This window comes from Panthera leo, chromosome D2, assembly GCF_018350215.1.
Source record: "Panthera leo isolate Ple1 chromosome D2, P.leo_Ple1_pat1.1, whole genome shotgun sequence".
NCBI classification, from domain to species: Eukaryota; Metazoa; Chordata; class Mammalia; order Carnivora; family Felidae; genus Panthera; species Panthera leo.
In genome coordinates, this window is record NC_056689.1 from 52,567,476 (window position 1) to 52,589,954 (window position 22,479).

General features: G+C 41.3%; 1 protein-coding gene across 8 annotated transcripts in view; it reads left to right on the top strand.

Annotated features, from left to right (window-relative positions):
- The window catches only part of EXOC6 (exocyst complex component 6), a 296,860-nt gene that overhangs the window by 80,249 nt on the left and 194,132 nt on the right, over positions 1-22,479 (top strand). For 3 of the 8 annotated variants that reach the window (XR_006194679.1, XM_042908848.1, XM_042908854.1), the window contains exon 1: positions 20,438-20,990. The exons of 3 other annotated variants lie outside the window; for them this stretch is intronic. Coding sequence is in view for 3 of the 5 variants with exons in the window: in XM_042908848.1 (XP_042764782.1) it covers positions 20,791-20,990 (200 nt within the window). In the remaining 2 variants the exon portion in view is untranslated. Of the gene's footprint in view, positions 1-10,364; positions 10,523-20,437; positions 20,991-22,479 lie in introns of those variants that run through there. 2 more of the 8 variants (XM_042908851.1, XM_042908853.1) reach the window with 2 other exon arrangements.

The window sequence follows — 22,479 nt, forward strand, 5'->3', positions numbered from 1 at the left end:
CACAACATATTGAAATTCTGAGCAAGTGGGAAATAAATACTGAGTAATGTAAATTTTATTTTGGTTGTATAACATCCAGAGGAGAGAGGTATCCTCTTTTCAAAACTATATTTGCTAATGCTTATATTTCATACTAATGTAATATCATCACCACATTTAATTTCTGATGAGAGTGACATAATATGCTACATGTTGTGGATAAAACATGGAGTCCAGAGAAACTGTCCAGAAATAAATGTGGGCCTAATTGTGACTGAGGCCTGCTGTGTCTGCAGCATCTCAGGAAAGCCTGGGGTCCCCGATGACTGTGGGCTGTGTAGTTGCCAAATTTCTGCTGAACATTTAAATGATAGCATTAGCTATTTTATCTTCAGTGCAACACAAGAGAAAAGCTAAAAAACATTTTATACCTGGGAACCAAGTATTCTAACCAGGGGAACAGTTTGTTTATCTACTGGTGAAGTGAATGGGCTCTGGAGCCAGAAGGATGTAGGTTCGAATTTTGCGTCTATAATTACTAAGAGAGCTAACTGAAATGATTACATGAATTAGGCATGAAATGTACGTACATATGTATGTATGTGTGTATATATGTATTTAAAGTTTATTTGTTTTGAGGGCGGGGATGCACACACACACACACACACACACACACACACACACACACACACACCTGTGAGCTGGGGAAGCGCAGAGGGAGGGAGAGAGAATCTCAAGCAGGCTCTGGGCTGACATCCACACAGGACTTGATCTCAGGAACTATGAGATCGTGACCTGAGCCAAAATCAAGAGAAGGCTGCTTTCAGGGAGCCTGGGTGGCTCAGTCGGTTAAGCGGCCGACTTTGGCTCAGGTCATGATCTCACTCTTCGTGAGTTCGAGCCTTGCATCAGGCTCTGTGCTGACAGCTCAAAGCCTGGAGCCTGCTTTGGATTCTGTGTCTCCCTCTCTCTCTCTGCCCTTTCCCCACTTACACTCTGTCTCTCTCTCTCAAAAATAAAATAAAAACATAAAAAAAAATTAAAAAAAAGAGTAGGCTGCTTAACCCCCTGAGCCACCCAGGTGCCCCAGGCATGAAATGTATTTAATGTAATGCCTCCTACATAGTAAAGCACACTCAGTTATTTGTTCATTCACTCAGTAAATACATGTTTATGGAGTGTCTACAACGCAGCAGGCAATGGTCTAGGATGGTCAGTGGTCTTGCTATTGATATAGCAAGATGAAGACTGGACATTCCTGCTCACAGGGACCTTGTATTTTAGTGAAGGAAGCTAGAAATAAGCAAATAAAAAAGTAGTATTGGCACCGCTCCCCAGGGCCACCCCCTCAGATGTGGCTGGAGCTTGAGGCAACTCAGGCTGGAGACACAGAAGACCCCGGACCCAGAGCAGCTCGGAGGCTCTGCAAGTCTGCCATAAAGAAAAAGGGTCTCCAATAAAACTATATTGCAAAAACTGGGGAAGAAACAGAATAGAAAGAGCAAAAAAAGTGGAAGAGGCAGAGCCTGAAGAATTTGTGGTGGAAAAAGTACTGGACCAACGTGTAGTGAATCGAAGGTAGAGTATTTCCTGAAGTGGAAGGGATTTACAGATGCTGACAACACTTGGGAACCTGAAGAAACTTAGACTGGCCAGAGTTAACTGAAGCATTTCTTTTTTAAAAATAAATTTTAAAAAGTGTTTATGTATTTTGAGAGTGAGAGCGAGCGAACAGGGGAGGGGCAGAGAGAGAAGGAGAGAGAGAATCCCCAACAGGCTCTGTGCTGTCAGTGCAGAGCTCCATGTGGGGCTTGATCCCATGAACTGGGAGATCATGACCTGAGCCGAAATCAGGAGTTGGACGCTTACCCGACGGAGCCACCCAGGCACCCCAGATGCAGTATTTCTTAATTCTCAAAAAACAAGTAAAGGAAAAGATGGTATAAATAGAAAATCTTTACCTGACAGTGACTCTGATGATAGCAAGTCAAAGAAGAAAAGAGATTCTGCTGCTGAACCAAGAGGCTTTGCCAGAGGGCTTGATCCTGAATGAAAAATTGGTGCCACAGACAGCGGTGGGGAATTCATGTTTCTCATGAAATGGAAAGATTCAGAAGAGGCAGAGCTGGTGCTGGCAAAAGAGGAAAATATGAAATGTCCTCAAATTGTACTTGCTTTTTATGCAGAGAGACTAACTTGGCTCGATTCCAGGAGATGCAGCTCAGTAATTGTTTGTGTTGGTATATATATGGCATCTGGGTCTTGGTTTTTTGATTTATTAGTGTGAAGAAATAACATTCTAATGAAAATCAATTTTGCTATGTTCATTTTGAAGTAGGATTGGGGGGGGGTGTTGGGGTTCTTTGCCTCTCTAGCATTGGTTACTTTGAACAAATAAAAGCTTTCTGTAGTTGCTTCCTATATCAGAAAAGAATATTTGAGATCATGGCGTATTATTCTCCAGCATTAGAGAACACCTGTTCTAAATGTTGGGGGTTGTCTTCATAGTTGTTACTTGGTCAGAATTTGTGTTTAACTCCTATATGCCTAAGGACCATTCTGGGTTTTTTTTGTTTTTTTGTATGTGTGTGTGTACTTAAAATACACTTTTAAATGGTTTTCTTTCTTTTTTTTTTAACATTCACCCAAACAAAAACAGCATTTTGTAACTATGGATAAGACCATGTTTCTGGGATGCCATCATTTTCAGCAACCTAAGAAATAAATCACTTAAATTGGAATTTTTCCTGACGCCTTAACCTTTCAAATTTTTTAATTGGACAATTTAAACATAATGTAAACAATTTAAATTGGACAATGTAAAAACAGCTATATTAGCATCCATATCCATATCTACAGTCATATAAATACAAGTTTATTTGCAAGATCCCTGAAAGGAAAATTTCGTCACTATCAACAACCTCCCCACCCAAATGAGAAAACTAGACAAGTCCTGGTGTGTTTTAGTTAGGTAAGCAAAACTTAGTTAAATGGACATCTAGAGTTTCCTTCTAGTGAACCATTCCTTTTCAAAAAATTGAAATCCCGGTGCTATATGGACCAAAAGGTCATGATTCATGGAATGTTCAAGACTTCATTCATGGAAGCCTAATCACAATCACGTGGTTAGAGATGTTGGCAGTTTAGCACCTGCTGGAATAAATGGGGGGACAAACCTCTGTAATCTAACTTCTTCATGTGTTTTCTTTATCTCAACTCATTCCTTACACGGAGGCTCAATCGTCTCTGTATTTGAGTTACTGGTTCAGCTGAAACCAGGAGAAACAATAACTTTGTAGCTGGAATGTTATCCGGCCTTATAATGTTTAATTTATTGTAAATACTGGTAAACAGTGGTCAATCAATAGTTTTATATTTAAAAAAAGTGGTATTAAAGTGCTCTGATGAATAACAAAACAGGGTGAGGCATAGGGAGGTCCAGGGATGCTAATTTGCAGAGAACGGCCAAGGCGTAAATGTCAGCTGTCATCGTCATCATTAGTACTATTTCATTACATGACATTTGTTACATTTCCAAATCCATTTTGCCAACAGAAGAACAATAGGACAAGTGAGAGGAGAGGGAGAAAGGGCAAAAGGAATAAAGAAAAGCTAAGTGGGACAAGAGTGAGGAATAGAGAATGCATGGAACAGGATGATGAACAGCAAAACCAACAGTGAGGAGATGGAAGGAAAGAGAAGAGAAAACAGTTGATGTTATAAGCTGGAGGTTGGAGGGAAGAGGAAGGAAAAGCTAGAATGGAACTCAGAGAAAATAATATTGTTCTTTAGTTGCCTGATTATGGACTCAAAAATGTTTAGCTTTGGGATGAGCAAGCTAATGGAGCTTTCAGGACATTGGTCTGAAAGGAGGACTAGTGACATCATTTGCCAGACCCAATGTAAAATTTAAAAAAAGGCCCCTTTGTTCAAAAATTATTAAGAATTACAAGATGGTGATGGCAGAGCATTAATCCAAGAACAACTGCACATGTCACATACCGACAGAGCAGCCCTAAGAGCCTAGCACAGATCCTGGCGCTCAGAAAGCATTCAGTAAAAACAGTTGTTGAATGAACAGAACCTGGGGCTAATTACTTTTGAGCTTCTCTGAGGACTGGCCCATATTTCAGAAAAACTGACTTTATTTGGCTCCAATTTCAAATTTCCTTCTATTGTTCTCCACCACGGGATCCAGATCTTTACGGAACAACGGATTCCTGGACCTGATTTTGCAGCAGGAATCCTCTGGGGCCTGGCTGGGCTCAATTCACATCCTCTTGCACTTACAGAATGTGGCCACTGGAGGCCGCTGCGCCAACAAGACAGAAGTTGAAGGACTGCAGCTGTCAAGACAACCCCAAAGAGCAGCTAAAAGGCACCAATAAGGGGTACGTTATTAGAGCCAAAGTATAAAGAACTGCCTCTACTTACCTCGATACAGTTCTACAATTATGTAATGACAGCTCTTACACTCCCTAAGAAGCATTGGAATGATACTAGCACAGGCTTGAGAAGATGAAGATCAGGGAGTCAACTCTAGGGTTCCCAGGAATGCAGAGGGGAATCTTTCTGTAGAGATGTACCTACCTCATGAAACATGGTTTCACAACACTAAGCTTAACACCAGAAGTATCTGCATGTGATTCATTCATTTAACAACTATTCACTGGGCTGGACGGTCAACAATACAGAATTGTGCCTGTGCTTGGAAGTGGAGGCAGACTCAGCAATTTGTTTACCATCACAATATGTACTTCAAAGGATGAGCACGGCCTCCCCGGACAGCAAAGAGGCACTTGACTTCTCTTGAGATTTGGAGGGCTCACTGAAGTCGATCTGGAACCACGAGTCTAACCCAAGGACATGGTCCTGTTTCCTCCCCTACGACAGGAAACAAAGTTCAGGCAGTTTCTATCCATCAAGCATTTAAAAAATGAAGCTCAGGTTCAGAAAGCCCTGATATAAAACTAGGATATTTTGTTAATGATTAGAAAAAAGAACATTGAGGGGCGCCTGGGTGGCTCAGTAGGCTGTGTCTGACTTTGGCTCAGGTCATGATCTCATGGTTTTGTGGGTTCGAGCCCCACATCAGGCTCTGTGCTGACAGCTCAGAGCCTGGAGCTTGCTTCGGATTCTGTGTCTCCCTCTCTCTCTCTTCCTCCGCTGCTCTCAGTCTGTCTCTCTCTCACTCTCCCAAAAATACAGATTAAAAAAAAAGAACATTTATATGTCTGGTTTTTATATGTATTTTATCAAAGAGGAAGCTAAATTCTGGGCTTCCTGGTTTAAAAATAAATGTCTGGGGGCACCTGGGTGGCTCAGTTGGTTAAGCCTCTGACTTTGGCTCAGGTCATGATCTCTTGGCTGGTGACTTTGAGCCCTGCATTGGGCTCTCTGTTGTCATCACAAAGCCCGCTTTGGATCCTCTTTCCTTTTCTTTCTTCCCCTCCGTCACTAGCTCTCTCTCCTCTCTCTCTCTCTCTCTCTCGAAAATAAATAAGCATTAAAAAAATGTCTGATAGTTCTGGTCTCTAATGCTAAGGTTGACCGAACCCTGGGCTAAACATTATGCATGTATTATCTTCTTTAATTCCCACACAACTTGGTGAGCTAGGAGCTGTTATTGTCCCTAATTCACACTTGAAGAAACTGAGGCTTAGACAAGTTCACTGGCTGTCTGGAGGGCCAACATCTAGTAAAAGATGAGTTGGAATTTGAACCCAAGTAGTTAAATGCCAGACCAAGGCAGCTGCATTCTACAGCCTCTTTCCTCAGAAAGAGGGGCTTTGGAAGATTGGTTATGAGTCTGCAGACAAGTGGCTCAAAGTCTAAGTCATTAATGACTAAAAGTTTATTTACAGGTTAAATCCCTAGCCTTTGCTGGTTAGTCTCCTACTGGACACAGAGTGCATCTCTTGTCCTGCCAGTCTTCCTAGTTTACCTTTTCCTTCCTAGGAGTCCTGAAGAGAGTTTGAGTGGATCTCTGGAAGTTAATATCCACTGACTGAAAAATAACCCAATCTGTCTGTGTGTGCCTCCAACCTCCTCAGACCAGACTGGGTAAATCATCTATCCCATGGGTAAAACAATATTGGAACAGGCTTCTTGACTGACTTTTTTTTATTAGTGGGAGAAACAGGAACTGGTTAACAGCTCCACCTTCTTCAGCTTACTAGCTGTGTGGCCTTGGACCAGTGACTTAATTTCTATAAGTCTGTTTCCTCATATTAAGGAACTGGAGATAGTGGAGATAGTGGAAAGTACCCCATAGGATTAAATTAGATTTCTGTAAAATTAGTACTAATTAAATACCCAGTTAAATTACTCATTAAGTTAGTAAAGATTAAATTAGATGATATAATGGGCTTAGCGAACAGTGCTCAATATATAGCTACTATGGTTTTTATTTTGGTCTTTTAGAAATGTATCACTTAGAATAGAATTATAATAGGCTTTTTTTTTTGCATTTATACATTTGTTATATCTATGTCTAAAATTTGAATTTACATAGTTATTTAGAACATTTAGCTTTAAGTTCTTACCAAAAAATTTCAGGTGCTAACGGAAATGTCAGCAGTCATAAAGAGAACCAGCAAAAGCTGCTTCGGAAGGAGAAGTGGTAATATGGACTTCCTTCTGTCTTGACTTGACTTGAGGGGAAGATGCCGCTGCTTATGTTGCAGTAATCTCTATGGGCAGGTGTTGAAATAGGCCTGGAGTGAGGAGTAGCAAAGCAGGACTGGCTTCCCAGAACAGGGTCTGCGTCTGGGTAGATGGTGTCAGGATTGGTGAAGAGAAGGGGAAAAAGTCTTGGCTAATGAATGCTCAGGAAAGGAACGCTCCATTAGGAGACAGCTGCCAAATAAGAGGGTGGCCTATACCATTTGCCCTGCTCTATTCACCTTGCTTTAGTCTTCAGAACAATGAATTCTGCACATTGACTGAACTAAGAGAGTCTGCCATTTCCTGCAGGGAGAAATGGCTTTCCATTCTCTTTGTAGGAAGATACAAATGTTGTCTTCATTTCATATGTTTTGGTCTCAGGTTCAATTTTCAAAAGGTTTATTTTCCCTTCTCAAGAGCTGAACCTGAAATTCAGATGTACTAACACCAGATGGTGGTTGTTGATACTTGGAGACACAGTCAGCTAAGAAAAAGATTCAGTTTTTTAGAACTCAATAAAAACAATGGCATGAAGGGCCCAAACAGTGGGGTCTAGGTACAGGGACTTGGCTTGACTCACAGATAAAATTTTAAATAACCAGAGGAATGGATGAAGTTTATATCCTCTGACAAAAGTCCATAAATATTGTTTCTTGCATTGAGGCTCTTGATAAAAGTGGGCATCATGGAATTTGAGGTACACATTTTCTGTTAATACTAGAGATTTCTATTAAGACAACTGAATACAACTATATAAAATGCTGTATTTAATGCCAGTATATAAACTTTTTTATATACTTATATATATATATATATATAAGTATATAAAATTCCATATATATAATTATATAAATTATATAAAATTCATATATATAATTCCAAATTGTTACCAATCACAGATTAATCAAATTCTTGCCTTATGCTCAGAACTGTTTGGAATGCTCCTTTCTAACTCATCCTGAATTCTTTCCAGTGGCTTCTGATCTTCAGCATTGTCTGGTTTCAAAACCCCTTTCTCTCAGCCACATGCAGAACTCCAAGGGGGAACTATACAAAATTGCAAAATTAAAAAAAAAAGTCATCTCTGAACGTCAGGTTTTTAACATAGTGTGACAGTGCTGGTGGCCTCAGGAAGACTTTTTTTTTCCTTTGGCTTATTGTTACATCTTGAGAAAGTGTGATTTCCCAGAGAAGATCTGGATTCTTCTGTACCATTGAGACAGTGGAAATAGGCTTCTGATGGGGTTTCTTGGCAGAATGGGCAGTTGGATGTAGCAGAGCTTCCTTGATCTTCTAAGCCAGTGTGTACTCAGATCAGTCACATGTTGATACCTTGGGGACCAAGTGTACAAAAACAAACAAAACTCACAGATGTATGAAAAGGAACTAATCAAAACAAGTGCACACTAGTAAAACAGTTGGTAGTGGAGTGGACAAGTGTGTGCTAAATTGAATCTAGAGTTAGCAGAGAAGGTTGTGATGAGATAGGGGAATCTTTATGAAGGAGATACATTTGAGTTGTTTTTCGGGAAGGACAGAAATTTCAGATTAATGGAAAATAGAGCATTTATATATGATAGTAATGTTTATAGGGCATTTACTGTATGTGGCAGGCAAAATAATGGCTCCCCCAAAAGGTTCACATCCTCATCCCTGGAACCTGTAAATATGTTGTACTCGATAAAAGGGGTTGTTGCAAATGTGATTAAGGTTAAGACCTTAAGATAGAAGATTATCCAGACTTATATGGTTGGGTCCAAACTAATCACAGGGGTCATTAAGAGCAGTGAATTTTTGATGGCCTATGTCAGAGTCAGAGAGAGAGATGTGAGAATGGTCAGAGAGATGCGGTGTTGCTGGCTTTAAAGAATGAGGAAGGGGGTCATGAGTTAAGAATTCTGGGTGGCCTCTATAAGCTGATAAAGGTACGGAAATCAATTCTCCGGAAAGGAACCAGTCATGGTGACACCTTGAATTTAGCCCAGTGAGACCCCTGTTGGACTTCTAACCTATAGAACTGTAAGATAATATATCTGAATGTTTTAAGCTACTAAGTTTGTGGTAATTTGTTACAGCACCATTAGAAAACTAATATGAGGGGCGCCTGGGTGGCTCAGTCGGTTAAGCGTCCGACTTCAGCTCAGGTCACGATCTCGCGGTCCGTGAGTTTGAGCCCCGTGAGTTTGAGCCCCGCTTCGGGCTCTGGGTTGATGGCTCAGGGCCTGGAGCCTGCTTCCGATTCTGTGTCTCCCTCTCTCTCTGGCCCTCCCCCGTTCATGCTCTGTCTCTCTCTGTCTCAAAAATAAATAAATGTTAAAAGAAAAAAAAAGAAAAAAAAAAAAAGAAAACTAATATGAGACAGTGAGATGAGGTAGACCCTACAGTTGTGGTCACTTACAGATGCAGAAACTGAAAAAGATAACTAGGTTCCTGCTCAGTGTCACCCAGCTGTGAAGGAGCAGGGAATTAAATTGAGGACCCCTGTGTTCAGAGCCCATGCAATACCACCTCCCAGGAATTTTGTGGGAAGGAGGATGGAGGTAAGCTTCTAGTAAAAACTCACTGAAGGGAGTGAGTTACACAGCTGGATAGGAAAGAGCATGGTTCACTCAAAGGGAAGTTCAGTGGGGCGCCTGAGTGGCTCAGCTGGTTGAGCCACGACTTCTGCTCGGGTCATGATCTCAGTTTGTGAGTTGGAGGACTGCATCAGGCTCCGTGCTGGCAGCTGGGAGCCTCGAGCTTCCTTCGATTCTGTGTCTCCTCTCTCTGCCCCTCCCCCGCTCATGCTCTGTCTCTCAAAAATAAATAAATGTAAGGAAAGGGCGGGGGGGGGGGGGGAGTTCAGAGCCTTGGATTAATGGGGACTGGAAAATAGTTGTCCCTTGGGGCTAGGTTTGCATTCCTTGATTATCTTCCTCAGTCGCTGCTTCGGTCATGACAAACTGGTTTACTCAGAGTCCCACAACAAGTCATTATGCAGGACTCTCCTACATTAGTACTTTGCGAAGCCACGCCGCCTCTTTCCCATCTCTCTGATGCCTGCTCCTCTCAAGAGTTTCCACCCCTCCTCATCCTAGCTACAGCAACTGGAAGGCACTTGGGTTCAAGGATTTGAAGGGCCTAGGCATGAAGTCACACGTTGCTCTGAGCCTCTCTTGTATCCTTGCCATAAAGGGTCAAGACTGGCCACCGTGAACTTCCCGCAGGCAGAGATGTGAACGCACCCAGAACAGTAGTCATGGGATTTTCTTGGCACATTCCTAAAATAAATCTTACTCCCACACACAATTTTTATTGAGTGCACATTTTCTTTTCTCTGACTCTCCACCACACAGAGTACATCAGGCCTCCTCGTTAAATGTTCCCGTAGTTTTTATTACAGATCGAGGGTGGTTATTTCACGGTCGATCTGCTTCATTATTCAGGTATTTCCAGCGCGTAGCAGAGGGTGTGGCACACAGAATACAAGAATGTACGGGAAAGTCAGGTCTGTCACTAGATAGCAACTAGGGGCAAGTAGCTGGGGAGAGCCGAAGGCGACGCGTCTTCACTCCTCGCCTGGGCGGGCAGCACCTTGCGCTCGGACAGGTGCTGGCCCTGAGCCCGGGAGTCGGTCGCGTGCCCGCGGGCTGCCTCCCACGCACTCCGCGCGCCCCCGCGCCATCTCCCCGCTCGCCACGCCCCCTTCCCCACCCCCTTGCGCGCGCGCCTCAGGGCGCTCGCCCCCGCTGTCTGCGCGGCGCCGCGCCTCACCGGCTCCTCAGCTTCCAGCCAAGATGGCGGAGAATGGCGAGGGTCTGGGCACCGTCCCGGAGCACGAGCGGATCTTGCAGGAGATCGAGAGCACCGACACCGCCTGCGTGGGGCCCACCCTTCGGTAAAGCTCTCATTCCCCCAGGACCTCGCGCTGCCGCTGCTGGCGGCTCATGAGGAGCCGGGCGGGGCGTCAGCCACCGGCCGCGCGCGGGGCGTCCCGACAGGTGGTGCGCGCAGAGGCGGGCGGGGGCGCTCCAGGGCGGCGGGCCGAGACCTGGGCCCGGCCCGTGCGGGGAGGGGCCGAACGGACAGCTGCACCTGTCGGCCAGGCCCGCCTCAGCTGCAGGAGCTGTCACCACTCAGCCGGTGGGTGTGGCCACCGCGGCGCCTCTGACCGCGGGATCCGCGGCGCCGCCCGGCCCTGGCCTGGGGTCTGGAGGACGCGCCTTGGGCCTCCCGGGCTCCCGGCGGGGCTGCAGGCGGCTGTGCTGGGGCGAAGGTTAACTGCCAGCAGCCGGCGTGACTGAGGCGCGGAGGCGCGCGCAGGTGGAAACCCAGGCGCCAGGGGCTGCGGCGAGCGTGGGAGAATTGAAATTGGGCGGGAGACGCCGGCACCATTATCCCTCAGCGCGGCGGGAGTGGGAGTGAGCGGAGCGTGGGCGAGAAAGGAGCGTGAGCTAGCGGGGAGGAGCTGATGCTCAGGAGCGCGCTAGTGTTAAGGAGCGCTCGCCCGGCACGCTTTCTGGAGTTAGGGAAGCTTTTAACTATTTACGAACGTTTCATTAATTTTGCATTAACTTTCCCATTTATTTTTAAAAAAGAGGCACCCTTTAAAAATAGTACTAGATAATGAATATTCCAGACTGAACACTTGGCTGCCCTAATATAATAATAGAATATCAGCCGGGCACTGTTGTGATCCACTAGACTAGGTTAGGCATTCTCATCGAGAATAAGTGCCTTTTAGAGAAGCCTGATTGGCTCAGTCGGAAGAGCACGCGACTCTTCTTGATCTAGGTGTCGTGAGTTCGAGCCCTCCCTTGGGTGTAGATTACTTAAAAATGTGTAAATATGTAAACTTAAAAAAAAAAGAATAAGTGCCTTTTAAATATAAGGTTTCAACTCGTAAGGATAATAATGAAATTATTATTCACTTAGGGTACTTAGGCGTGATTGTGCTTTAACAGTATTTTCTTCAGGATACACTTCCTCGAAATGAAGCACTGTACGTTTTGTGGACTTGGATGTAGTATCAAGTGAAGCCATATCAAATTATAATGTAAATTCACCTTGCCCTGAAAGTCTGGAGTGTTTTGCCCTAGTCCTACTACTGGAGAAGTGTGCAGTCGTGGGCAAAAATCATTTAAGCTCTCTAAACCCCAATTTTCTTACTCCTGTACTTGGGGAGGGGGTGGGTGTTGAGATGCCCAGGGCGTTAGAGACCTTGCCTATTTGTTCACTGCTGTGCCCCTAACACCAAGCATGTGGTAGGCACCTGATGAATGTTTTTTTTTGGTCACATGAAGTTCCTGCTATGCTCCGATAAGCATAATTAGTGCATTTCCTTAATTTTCCAACATAGTTTTTCTTTTCATGAAACTCTGTACATTTGGTGATGAAAGTAGAAGTCATAGATTAAAAGGAAGCTTTGTTTTCCTTACTGCGTGGTGAAACTGAAAGAGTACAGTATGTGGTATAGTTATCAGAACAGCCAATTTTTAAAAATAGTATGGGTTATGAAGGAGAGACTTCCTGCTGGGAAAAAATGGTAGGCATTATCTTTGAAAAGAGGAAATTAACTTAGAAGAAAACTTTGAAATATATTGAGACTTTTGTAACACAAAAAGAATATATGTATTCACACTGTTATTCTGTTCTCTTTTGCTGGGCAATTGTGTCACTTTGTTGAAACCTATGCTGTTTCTTTGGTCAACTCCAGTGACTCATACTTACCCTGTATATATATAGACACACACTTGTCATCTCATTTCAAGCGCACCCTACATACACGCAGAAGGCACAGCTAGCAGTCGTTTCTCCTGAACAGTGTTTAAGCTATTACTGATTTTTCTCTAGGTTCCAATAAGTGCTAATATTAAATTTCTAAAAACCCTTTTTTTTGGAAAGATACAAAGTAAAATAGTATAATGAACCACCATGAAGCCATCATCTAGCTTCATTTCAACCCTGGCCAGTGTCATTCCATCTGTTCCCCTATCCACTCTCCCTCACCCTGGATTATTTTGAAGCAAATCCTGGACATCAAGGTGCCTATCACATGCTTGGTGTTAGGGACAGAGCAGTGAACAAATAGGTAAGGTCTCTAATGTCCTGGGCATCTAAACACCCACCCCCCTTTGCAAGTATAGGAATAAGAAAATTGAGGGGTGCCTGGGTGGCTCAGTCGGTTAAGCGGCCGACTTCGGCTCAGGTCATGATCTCGCCGTCTGTGAGTTCGAGCCCCGCGTCGGGCTCTGTGCTGACAACTCAGAGCCTGGAGCCTGTTTCAGATTCTGTGTCTCCCTCTCTCTCTGACCCTCCCCCATTCATGCTCTGTCTCTCCCTGTCTCAAAAATAGATAAACGTTAAAAAAAAAAAAAAAAAAAAAAAAAAACTTTAAAAAAAGAAAATTGAGGTTCAGAGAGCTTACTATTAAGATTAGTTTTTGTTACTTCCCAATTATCTTTTAGTTGGCCTACTGGCTTCTGATACTGTTTCTGTTTTTATTTTTTTCCTCCATGGGAGACTTTTTCAGCCTCACCTTTTCCTGATTTACTTTTTTTTTTTTTTAAAGTTTGTATATTTATTTAGAGAGAGAGAGTGAGGGAGGGGCAGAGAGAGAAGGAGGGAGAGAGAATCCCAGGCAGGCTCCACACTGTCAGCGCAGAGCCTGCAGTGGGGCTCGAACTCAAAAACCGTGAGATCATGACCTGAGCTGAAACCAAGATTCAAATGCTTAACTGACTGATCCATCCAGGTGCCCCTTCCAGATTTACTTTTTATTACTAACGATTAAATGAAAAGCATGTGACTTTTCATTGGAGCTGGCCTATAATATGGTTCTTTGACCACAGTGGAATTAAATTAGAAGTCGATAATAGAAAACGGGAAAATTCCTAAATATTTGGGCACTGAATAACACACATCTAAATAACCCATGGGTGAAAGAAGAAACCAGAAAAAAAAGATTAGAAGGTGTTTGAACTAAATAAAATGGAAACACATCAGAATTTGTGGGGTACAGCACACAGAATATTTAGAGATTTATAGTGTTAAATGTCTTCACTGGGAAAGAATGGTGTCAAATCAATAGCCTCAGCTTCTAATTTAAGAAACTGGGAAAAGAAGAGCAAATGAAGTCAAAAAGAGCCAAAGAAAGGAGCCAATAAAGAAAGGGGATAATAAAGATTGGAATGGAAATCAATGAAATGGGAAATAGAAAAACGATTGAGAGAGTCAGTGAAATGAAAACCTGTTTCTTTGAGATTTTTTTTTTTATTTTTTTTTTTTTAAATTTTTTTTTTTTCAACGTTTTTTTATTTATTTTTGGGACAGAGAGAGACAGAGCATGAACGGGGGAGGGGCAGAGAGAGGGAGACACAGAATCGGAAACAGGCTCCAGGCTCCGAGCCATCAGCCAGCCCAGATGCCTGACGCGGGGCTCGAACTCACAGACCGCGAGATCGTGACCTGGCTGAAGTCGGACGCTTAACCGACTGCGCCACCCAGGCGCCCCATCTTTGAGATTTATAAAGTTGATAAATCTCTGAGAAAGAAAGGGAGAAGGTACCAGTTATCAGGGATTACCAATTCCTGATACCAGTATCAGAATGAGAGGTGACATCACTGCAGATTCTACAGATATTAAAGGAATATTATGAACAGTTTCATGCCAATACATTTGCCAACTTAGAAGAAATGGACAAATTCCTTGGAAGAGACAAACTATCAAGGTAATTTCCCCAAATTGGTCTTTAGATTTGGACAAAATCAAAATGCCGGCAGAAGGTTTTGTTTTTTGTTTTTTGTTTTTTTTGGTAGAAATTGATAAGCTGATTCAGAAGTTCATATGGAAATCCATAGGACTGGGACGTCTGGGTGGGTCTGTCAGTTAAGTGTCTCACTCTTGATTTGGGCTCAGGTCATGATCTAACAGTTTGTGAGTTTGAGCCCTGGTTTGGGCTCTTAGCAGACAGTGTGGAGCTTGCTTGGGATTCTCTCCCTTTCTCTCTTTGCACCCCTGACTGCCCCCAAAGTAAATAAATAAGCATTAAAAAAAAAAAAAGAAGTGCATAGGACCTAGAAGAGTCTAACTTGGGAAAAGATGAATGGAGCTGGAAGACTTACACTACCTGTTTTTAAGATTTATTGTAAAGCTATAGTAATCAAGCCAGTGAGATACTAGCATCAAGATAAACAAATAGATTCATGGGGCACCTGGGTGGCTCAGTCAGGTAAGCATCTCACTTCAGCTCAGGTCATGATCTCATGGTTCCTGAGTTAGAGCCCTGTGTCCGGCTCTCTGCTGTCATTGTAGGGCCTGCTTCTGATCCTCTGTCCCCGTTTGTCTCTGCCCCTCCCCTGCTGGCATGCACCTGCTCTCCCTCTCTCTCAAAAATAAATACACACAAAAAAAGAGATAAATAGATCCATGAAACTGAATAAGAGACTCCTTAAATAGATTCATACATGTGGTCAAATTAATTTTTGACAAAGACATAAAGGCAGTTCATTAAAAAAGGGTAGTTTTTTAAAAGTTTATTTATTTTGAGAGACAGCAGGAGTGGGGGGAGGGATAGAGAGAGAGAAGTAGGGAGAGAATCCCAAGCAGGCCCCCAGCTACCAGCACAGAGCCTGACGAGGGGCTCAAACTCATGAAACAGTGAGATCGTGACCTGAACTGAGACCCAAGAGTTGGATGCTTACCCACCAGAAAATGGTAGTGTTTAAAAAAAATTTTTTTTAACGTTTATTTATTTTTGAGAGATAGAGATAGAGCACGTGCGGGGAAGGGGCAGAGAAAGAGAGAGACACACACACACAGAATGTGAAGTGGGCTTCAGACTCTGAGTTGTCAGCGCAGAGCTGGTGCGGGGCTCTAACTCACGAACCACAAGATCATGACCTGAGCTGAAGTAGGACACTTAACCGACTGAACCACCCAGGAGCCCTGGTAGTGTTTTTAAATAATGGGTGAAACAATTGTATATCCATATGCAAAATAATTAACTTTGATCCATACTCTACACTATATTTAAAAAGTACCTCAAAGTGGATCATAAATATAAAATGCATAACTACAAAACTCCTAGAAACTGTATGCAAAAATCTTTGTGACTTTGGTTAAGGAGATTATTCTTAGATACTATTCCAAAAGCATAATATATAAAAGAAAAAATTGATACACTGGACTTCATCAAAATTGAGAACATGTGGATATCAAAGATACCATTAAGGGAATGAAAAACCACAGGCAGGTAGAAAATATCTGAAAAATCACATATCTCATTAAAAAAAATAAGTTGTGGGGCGCCTGGATGGCTCAGTCGGTTAAGCGTCCGACTTCGGCTCAGGTCATGATCTCGCGGTTCATGAATTCAAGCCCTGCGTCGGGCTCTGTGCTGACAGCCTGGAGCCTGTTTCAGATTCTGTGTCGCCTTCTCTCTCTGATCCTCCCCCATTCATGCTCTGTCTCTCTCTCTCTCTCAAAAATAAATAAACATTAAAAAAAATAAAAAAAATAAGTTGTGTCCACACTGTATAAAAAAAGTCTTTGAGCCTAGATAAGAAAGCAAATGATCCAATTAAAAAATGGGTAAAAGATTTAGATACTTCACCAAAGAAGGTACACACAGGGCAAATAAGTGCATGAAAAGATGGTTAACAACATTAGTCGTTAGAAATGCAAATTAAAACTACAACAGTGAATCACACTATTGGAATGTTTAAAATTAAAAAGACTGACCATACCATGTATCTGTGAGGTTGTGGAACAACAGGCACTCTCATGAGCTGCTGTGGAAGTTTCACGGTGCCATTTATTATGTCGAAGAAGTTCCATTTTATTCCTAGTTTCTTGAATGTTTTTATTATGAAAGAATGTTCAATATTTCAGATGCTTTTTCTGCATCTATTAAGATGGTTGTGTGGTTTTTAATCCTTTATTGTATTTATGTGGTATACCACATTAATTTTCAGATGTAAACCATCATTGTGTTTGTGGGAAAAATCTCACTTGATCATACCGTATGATGCTTTTTATATGTTGCTGGATTCTGTTTGCTAGTATTTTGTTTAGGATTTTTGCATGTATATTCATAAGAGGTTTTGGTCTATTATTTTCTGGGGATGCCTTTGTCTGGTTTTGGTATGAGAATAGTATCTGAGAGTGAGTTGGTTAGTGTTCCCTGAACTGAGATGACCATGTGGGTTTTTTTCCCCTTTGTTCTATTCATGTGGTATATAGTACATTGATTTTTTTTTTTTTTTTTAAATGTTGAATCTCTTGCATTCCTAGGATAGATCCCATTTGGTCATGGTGTATAATCCTTTTACTATGCTGTTGGATTTGGTTTGTTACAATTTTGTTGAGTATTTTTACATCTATATTCGCAAGAGATAAAAGTCTACTTTTCTTTTTGATGTCTTTATCTGGCTTTGGTATTAGAGTAATGCTGGTCTCCTAGAATAAGTTAGGGAGTGTCCCTCCTCTTACACTTTTTTGGAAGAGTTTGTGAAGGATTAGTGTTAATTCTCTAAATATTTGGTATCTGTGAAGCCATATGGTGTTTCTTTGGAGATTTTTGATTACTGAATCAATTTCTTGTAGAAATCTGTTCAGATTTTCTAGTCTTTTTGAATCAGATTTGTATCTCTCTAGAAACTTGTCCATTTCTTCTAGGTTATCAAATTGTTGGTATGCGGTTGTTCATAGCATTCCCTTTATAACCCTTTTTATTTCTGTGAGGTCAGTAGTAATGACCTCTTTCATTCTGGATTTTAGTAATTTGAGTCTGTCTTTTTTCCCTTGGTCAGCCTAGCTAAAGGTTTGTCAGTTTTGTTGATCTTTTCGAAAAACCAAACAACTCTTCATTTTATTGATTTTTATCTATTTTCTGATTATTTTATTTCTAATCTTTATTATTTCCTTTCTTCTGCTTGTGTTGTGTTAGTTTTCTTTCTATTGCTGCCTTCTGATGGAAACTTCGGCTCTTGATTTGAGATCTTTGTCATTTTTAAATACAGGCTTTTGCAGCTATAAATTTCCCTCTGAGCACTGCTTTAACTTCGTCCTGAAGTATTTTTAAAATTTCTTTTATGATTTCTTCTTTGACTCATTGGTTACTTAGAAGTGTGTTAATGTCCACATATTTGTGAATTTCTCAAGTGTCTTTCTATTAATTTCTAATTTCATTACATTGTGGTTGGAAATCATACTTTGAATAATTTCAGTTCTTTTAATTTTATTGAGGCTTCTTTTATGGCCTAACATATGGTCTGTTCTGGAGAATGTTCCATGTGCACTTGAGAGGAATGTCCATTGTTAGATAATGGATAGCTTTTATTTTGTGTTGTTTTGGACCCTGTTGTTGGTGTGCGCTGTATGTGCATAATTGTCATATATCCCTGATTGATAGACTTTTCTACTATCATAAAATATTCTTTATCTGTAGACTTGTTTTAAAGTCTATTTTGTCTGATATTAGTTAAGCCACTAGCTTTTTTATGGTGGCTTTTTGCATCATATGTCTTTTTCTGTGCTTTTAATTTCAGCCTGTTTTTATACTTAAATCTAAAGATTGCCTCCTATAGATAGCATATTGTTGGATCTTGTTTGTCACCCATTTTAACATTCTGCCTTTTGTTTAATCCATTTATGGATTTAATGTTGTTATTTATCTAGTTATATTTATTTTACTGACATTTTACTTATTGTTTTCTATATGTCACATTTCCTTTTTGCTTCATTGTTCCTTTTTTCAGCACTCTTTTTTATTACGTGAATATTTTACAGTATAACATTTTAATTTAATGATGTTTTTCAGTATCTTTTAAAAAGTTATTTCTTGGGGCGCCTGGGTGACTTGGTCGGTTAAGCGGCCGACTTCGGCTCAGGTCATGATCTCACGGCCCGTGAGTTCGAGCCCCGCGTCGGGCTCTGTGCTGACCGCTCAGAGCCTGCAGCCTGTTTCAGATTCTGTGTCTCCCTCTGTCTCTGCCCCTCCCCTGTTCATGCTCTGTCTCTCTCTGTCTCAAAAATAAATAAACGTTGAAAAAAAATTTTTTTTTAAAAGTTATTTCTTAGTGGTGGTTCTCAGGATCAATTTCAGGTTTATTCTAACTTAATTCCAGTGAAATACAGAAATGTTAATTCTTTATATCTCTATTTTCTCTTTCCCTTTTTTGTCCTATTTTGTTATAGGTCTTACGTCTATATATGTTACAAACCCAACAGTACATTGTTGTAATTGTTACTTTATATAACTTTCTGTTTTTTAAAGAAGCTGAGAGAAGAAAGAAGAGCAAGTATGTATTTATAGAGTTTGTTACAACAGTATTAACCCTTAATTACCATTTCTGATTGTCTTTATTTTTTGCTGGGTTGTAGGATGTCATCTTGTGTCATTTTCTTACTCCAATACAGCTTTGCTCCTACACCTCCTTTTTGCTCTTACTGTCAAATATATTACATTTATGTATGTTAGGCCCACAAATAGAACTATGCACATGTTGTTTTTTGCAATTGCTTTTTAAGTCAGTTAAGAGAGATGCTATTTATACTATCTTTTATAATTACACAGTTAGCTTTACTAGTGTTCTCTCTCTCTCTCTCTCTCTCTCTCTCTCTCTGTGTGTGTGTGTGTGTGTGTGTGTGTGTGTCTACGTCTGTGTGTGTGTGTGTGTGTGTGTGTGTGTGTGTGTGGTTATATTGACATCTGGGCTCACTTTTTTGATTGTGAAGAACTTCCATTAGTTTTTCTTATAAGCTGGTCTGCTGTTAACTAATTCTCCCAGTTTTTGTTGATCTGGGAACATTCTTGTTTCACCTTCACTTTTCAAGGACAGTTTTGTTGGATATTAGACTCTTGGTTGACAGTTTTTTCTTTTAGCACTTAGAATATGTCATCCCACTGTTTTTTGGCCTCCATTGTTTCTGTTAACCTTATTGGTATAACCTTGTATGTGATAAGTGGTTTTTCTCTTACTACTTTCAAGATGTTCTATTTGTCTTTCATTATTTTTACTATGATGTGCTTGGGTATGGATCTCTTTGTGTTATCCTTCTTGGAGTTCCTTGGTTATCTTCGATGTCCAGATTATTATTTTTTAGCATATTGGGAATTTTAGTCATAATTCCATCAAATATTCTTCAAACATTCTTTCTGACTTTTTTACCATCATAAAATATTACTGTGGTGCCCTCATCATGTATATGTTGATGTGCTTAATGGCATTTACGTTTGTCTGAGGTGCTGTTCATTTTCTTCATTTTTTTTTCTCTCTGTTCTTTGGATTGTATAATCTCTATTAGTCTGTTTTCAAATAGTCTTTCTTTTGCCAGTTCACATCTAATGTTGACATCCTCTAATGCCTTTTTCATTTCTATTGCTGATTTTCGACTCCAAAATTTCCATTAAAAATTTTTTTTATGTTTATTCATTTTTGAAAGACAGAGACAGAGCACAAGCAGGAGTGGGGCAGAGAGAGAGGGGGACACAGAATCTGAAGCAGGCTTCAGGCTCTGAGCTGTCAGCACAGAGCCCGACACAGGGCTCGAACTCCGGAACCGCGAGATCATGACCTGAGCCAAAGTCGGATGCTCAACCGACTGGGCCACCCAGGTGCCCCTGGAATTTCCATTTTTAAAAATAATTTCTTTTTTTAATGTTTATTTTTGAAAGGGAGAGAGCTGTGCTCATGTGAGAGCATGGGATGGGCAGAGAGAGGTAGAGAGAGAATCCCAAGCAGGCTCTGTGCTGTCAGTGCAGAGCCTAATGTGGGGTTTGATCTCATGAACCATGAGATTCTGACCTGAGCTAAAATCAAAAGTCAGATGCTTAATTGACTGAGCCACCCAGATGCCCCTGAAATAATACCTATCTTTATCAATATTGTCTTTTATTAGACATTGTCATCACACCTTCATTTACTAATTTAAGTAAAGTTCTTTTCACTATTATGAATTATAGTACTTTGAAGCCTTTGTGAAATCCAACATCTGAGCCATCTCATGGGGCCTGTTTCTTTTTCTTTGTATGACTCACAGTTCCTGTTTCTTTGTTTATCTCATAATTTGTTGTTGTAGAAAACTAGAAAGCTTAGATAATATATTGTAGTAACTCTTGATACTGACTATCACCTGAGTCTAAGGGTAGCTCTGGAGCTTGAATGACATCAGGGAGTTGTTCTCCTTTGAGCCACAGGGCTTCTCTTTTCCCTCATCTCCACAAATTTCTCATCTGCTGCAGGTTGCCCCTAGAGTGTGTGTGTGTTGTGTGGCATGACTTCCACGTGCTTCCCACTTGTTGGTCTCCAGAGGAGGGTGCAGCTGGGAGTCCTCAGCAGCTGGGAGATGAATGCACCCTCAGGTAACAGGGATTTATTGCACACTCCAGCAGCTAGAACCCATCTAAGCAGATTGTACTCAATAAATGTCAAAGGAATAAATGGTATAACTTTTTTATTTATCTCTCTAGTTTTTACATTTATTCCTGGCTTAATGATTTTTCTGGGGGGTGAAATCCTCTAATTTTCTAATCTTCATTTTTGTATCTTGTTTTCCAAAATTATTATTTTTTAAAAAGTTTTTATTTATTTACTGAGAGAGAGAGAGAGCAGGAGCGAGAGCATGTGGGGGTGGGGTACAGAGAGAGAGGGAGACAGAGAATCCCAGGCAGGCTCCAGGCTGTCAGCATGAGCCCGACCCGGGGGTTGATCTCATGAACCATGAGATTATGAACTGAGCCAAAATTCAGAGGTGACTGTTCAACTGACTGAGCCACCTGGGCACCCCTGTTTTTCAAAATTATGATAAAATATACATTGTATAAAATTTGCCATTTTAGCAGTTTTTAAATATACTGTGTCATTAAGTACATTCACAGTTATTCTGTAGCCATCACTACCATTCATCCTCAGAATGTGTTCATCTTCCCCAGCTGGAAGTGTGTTCATTAAAACACTAACTCCCCATTCCCTTTTCCCACCAGCCCCTGGCAATGACCGTTCTATTTCTGTCTCTGTGAATTTGAATACTCCAGATACTTCATATATATGGAATCATATAATATTTGTCCTTTTGTGACTGACTTGTTTCACTTAGCATAATGCCTTCAGGATTCATCCATGTTGTAGCATGTGTGAGAATTTCCTTCCTTTTAAGGCTGGCTAATACTGCATTGCATGTATACATTATTTTTTGTTTATCATTCATCAATACATACTAGTATTGGTTCCATCTTTTGGTTGTTATGAATAATGCTGCTATGAGCATGTTGTACAAATATGTGTTTGAGTGCAGTGGAGGTTTTTCAGGCCAGTGTCTGAGATGTGTTTTGACTGCAGGAGGGCTCTCAATCTTTTCTTTCCATAGTTCTCTTTGGTAAACTAGGTGACCTGTGAGTCTCCTTTTTCAATTGTGTGCTACCAAAATCGCCATTGTTTTCAAGAGTGCCCTTATGTTTGAACTTCTCTACACTCTGTTTTAGATAAAGTCGCTTTCTTTGGGGAGAGCTTTGCAGCTGTCTGCACTTACCTCCTGTATCTCCCTGTGGGAGCCACTTCTCCAAAGCTGGGTTAGGAACAGTGGCTTGGTTCTCTTAGACACCCTTGCTTTAAGAGCAGGACTCTGGATATGGGAGTAAATTCTGGTGTGCTCAGAGCCTCTGTCCTGTGAGTGAGCTGTAGTGAGGCATTTAGGAGCCTAATATTCCTGGCTGCGTTCTGTGACCCTTTCAGGGGGCTGAGTGGAGGAAGGGAGACTGGGTAGAAGAAGGGAGCCCCCAACCTTCTTGGCCACACTTACCTGGAACACAAAGTTGGTGGGAGGGAGGATGGGAAATGCTGGATGTCTGTCCT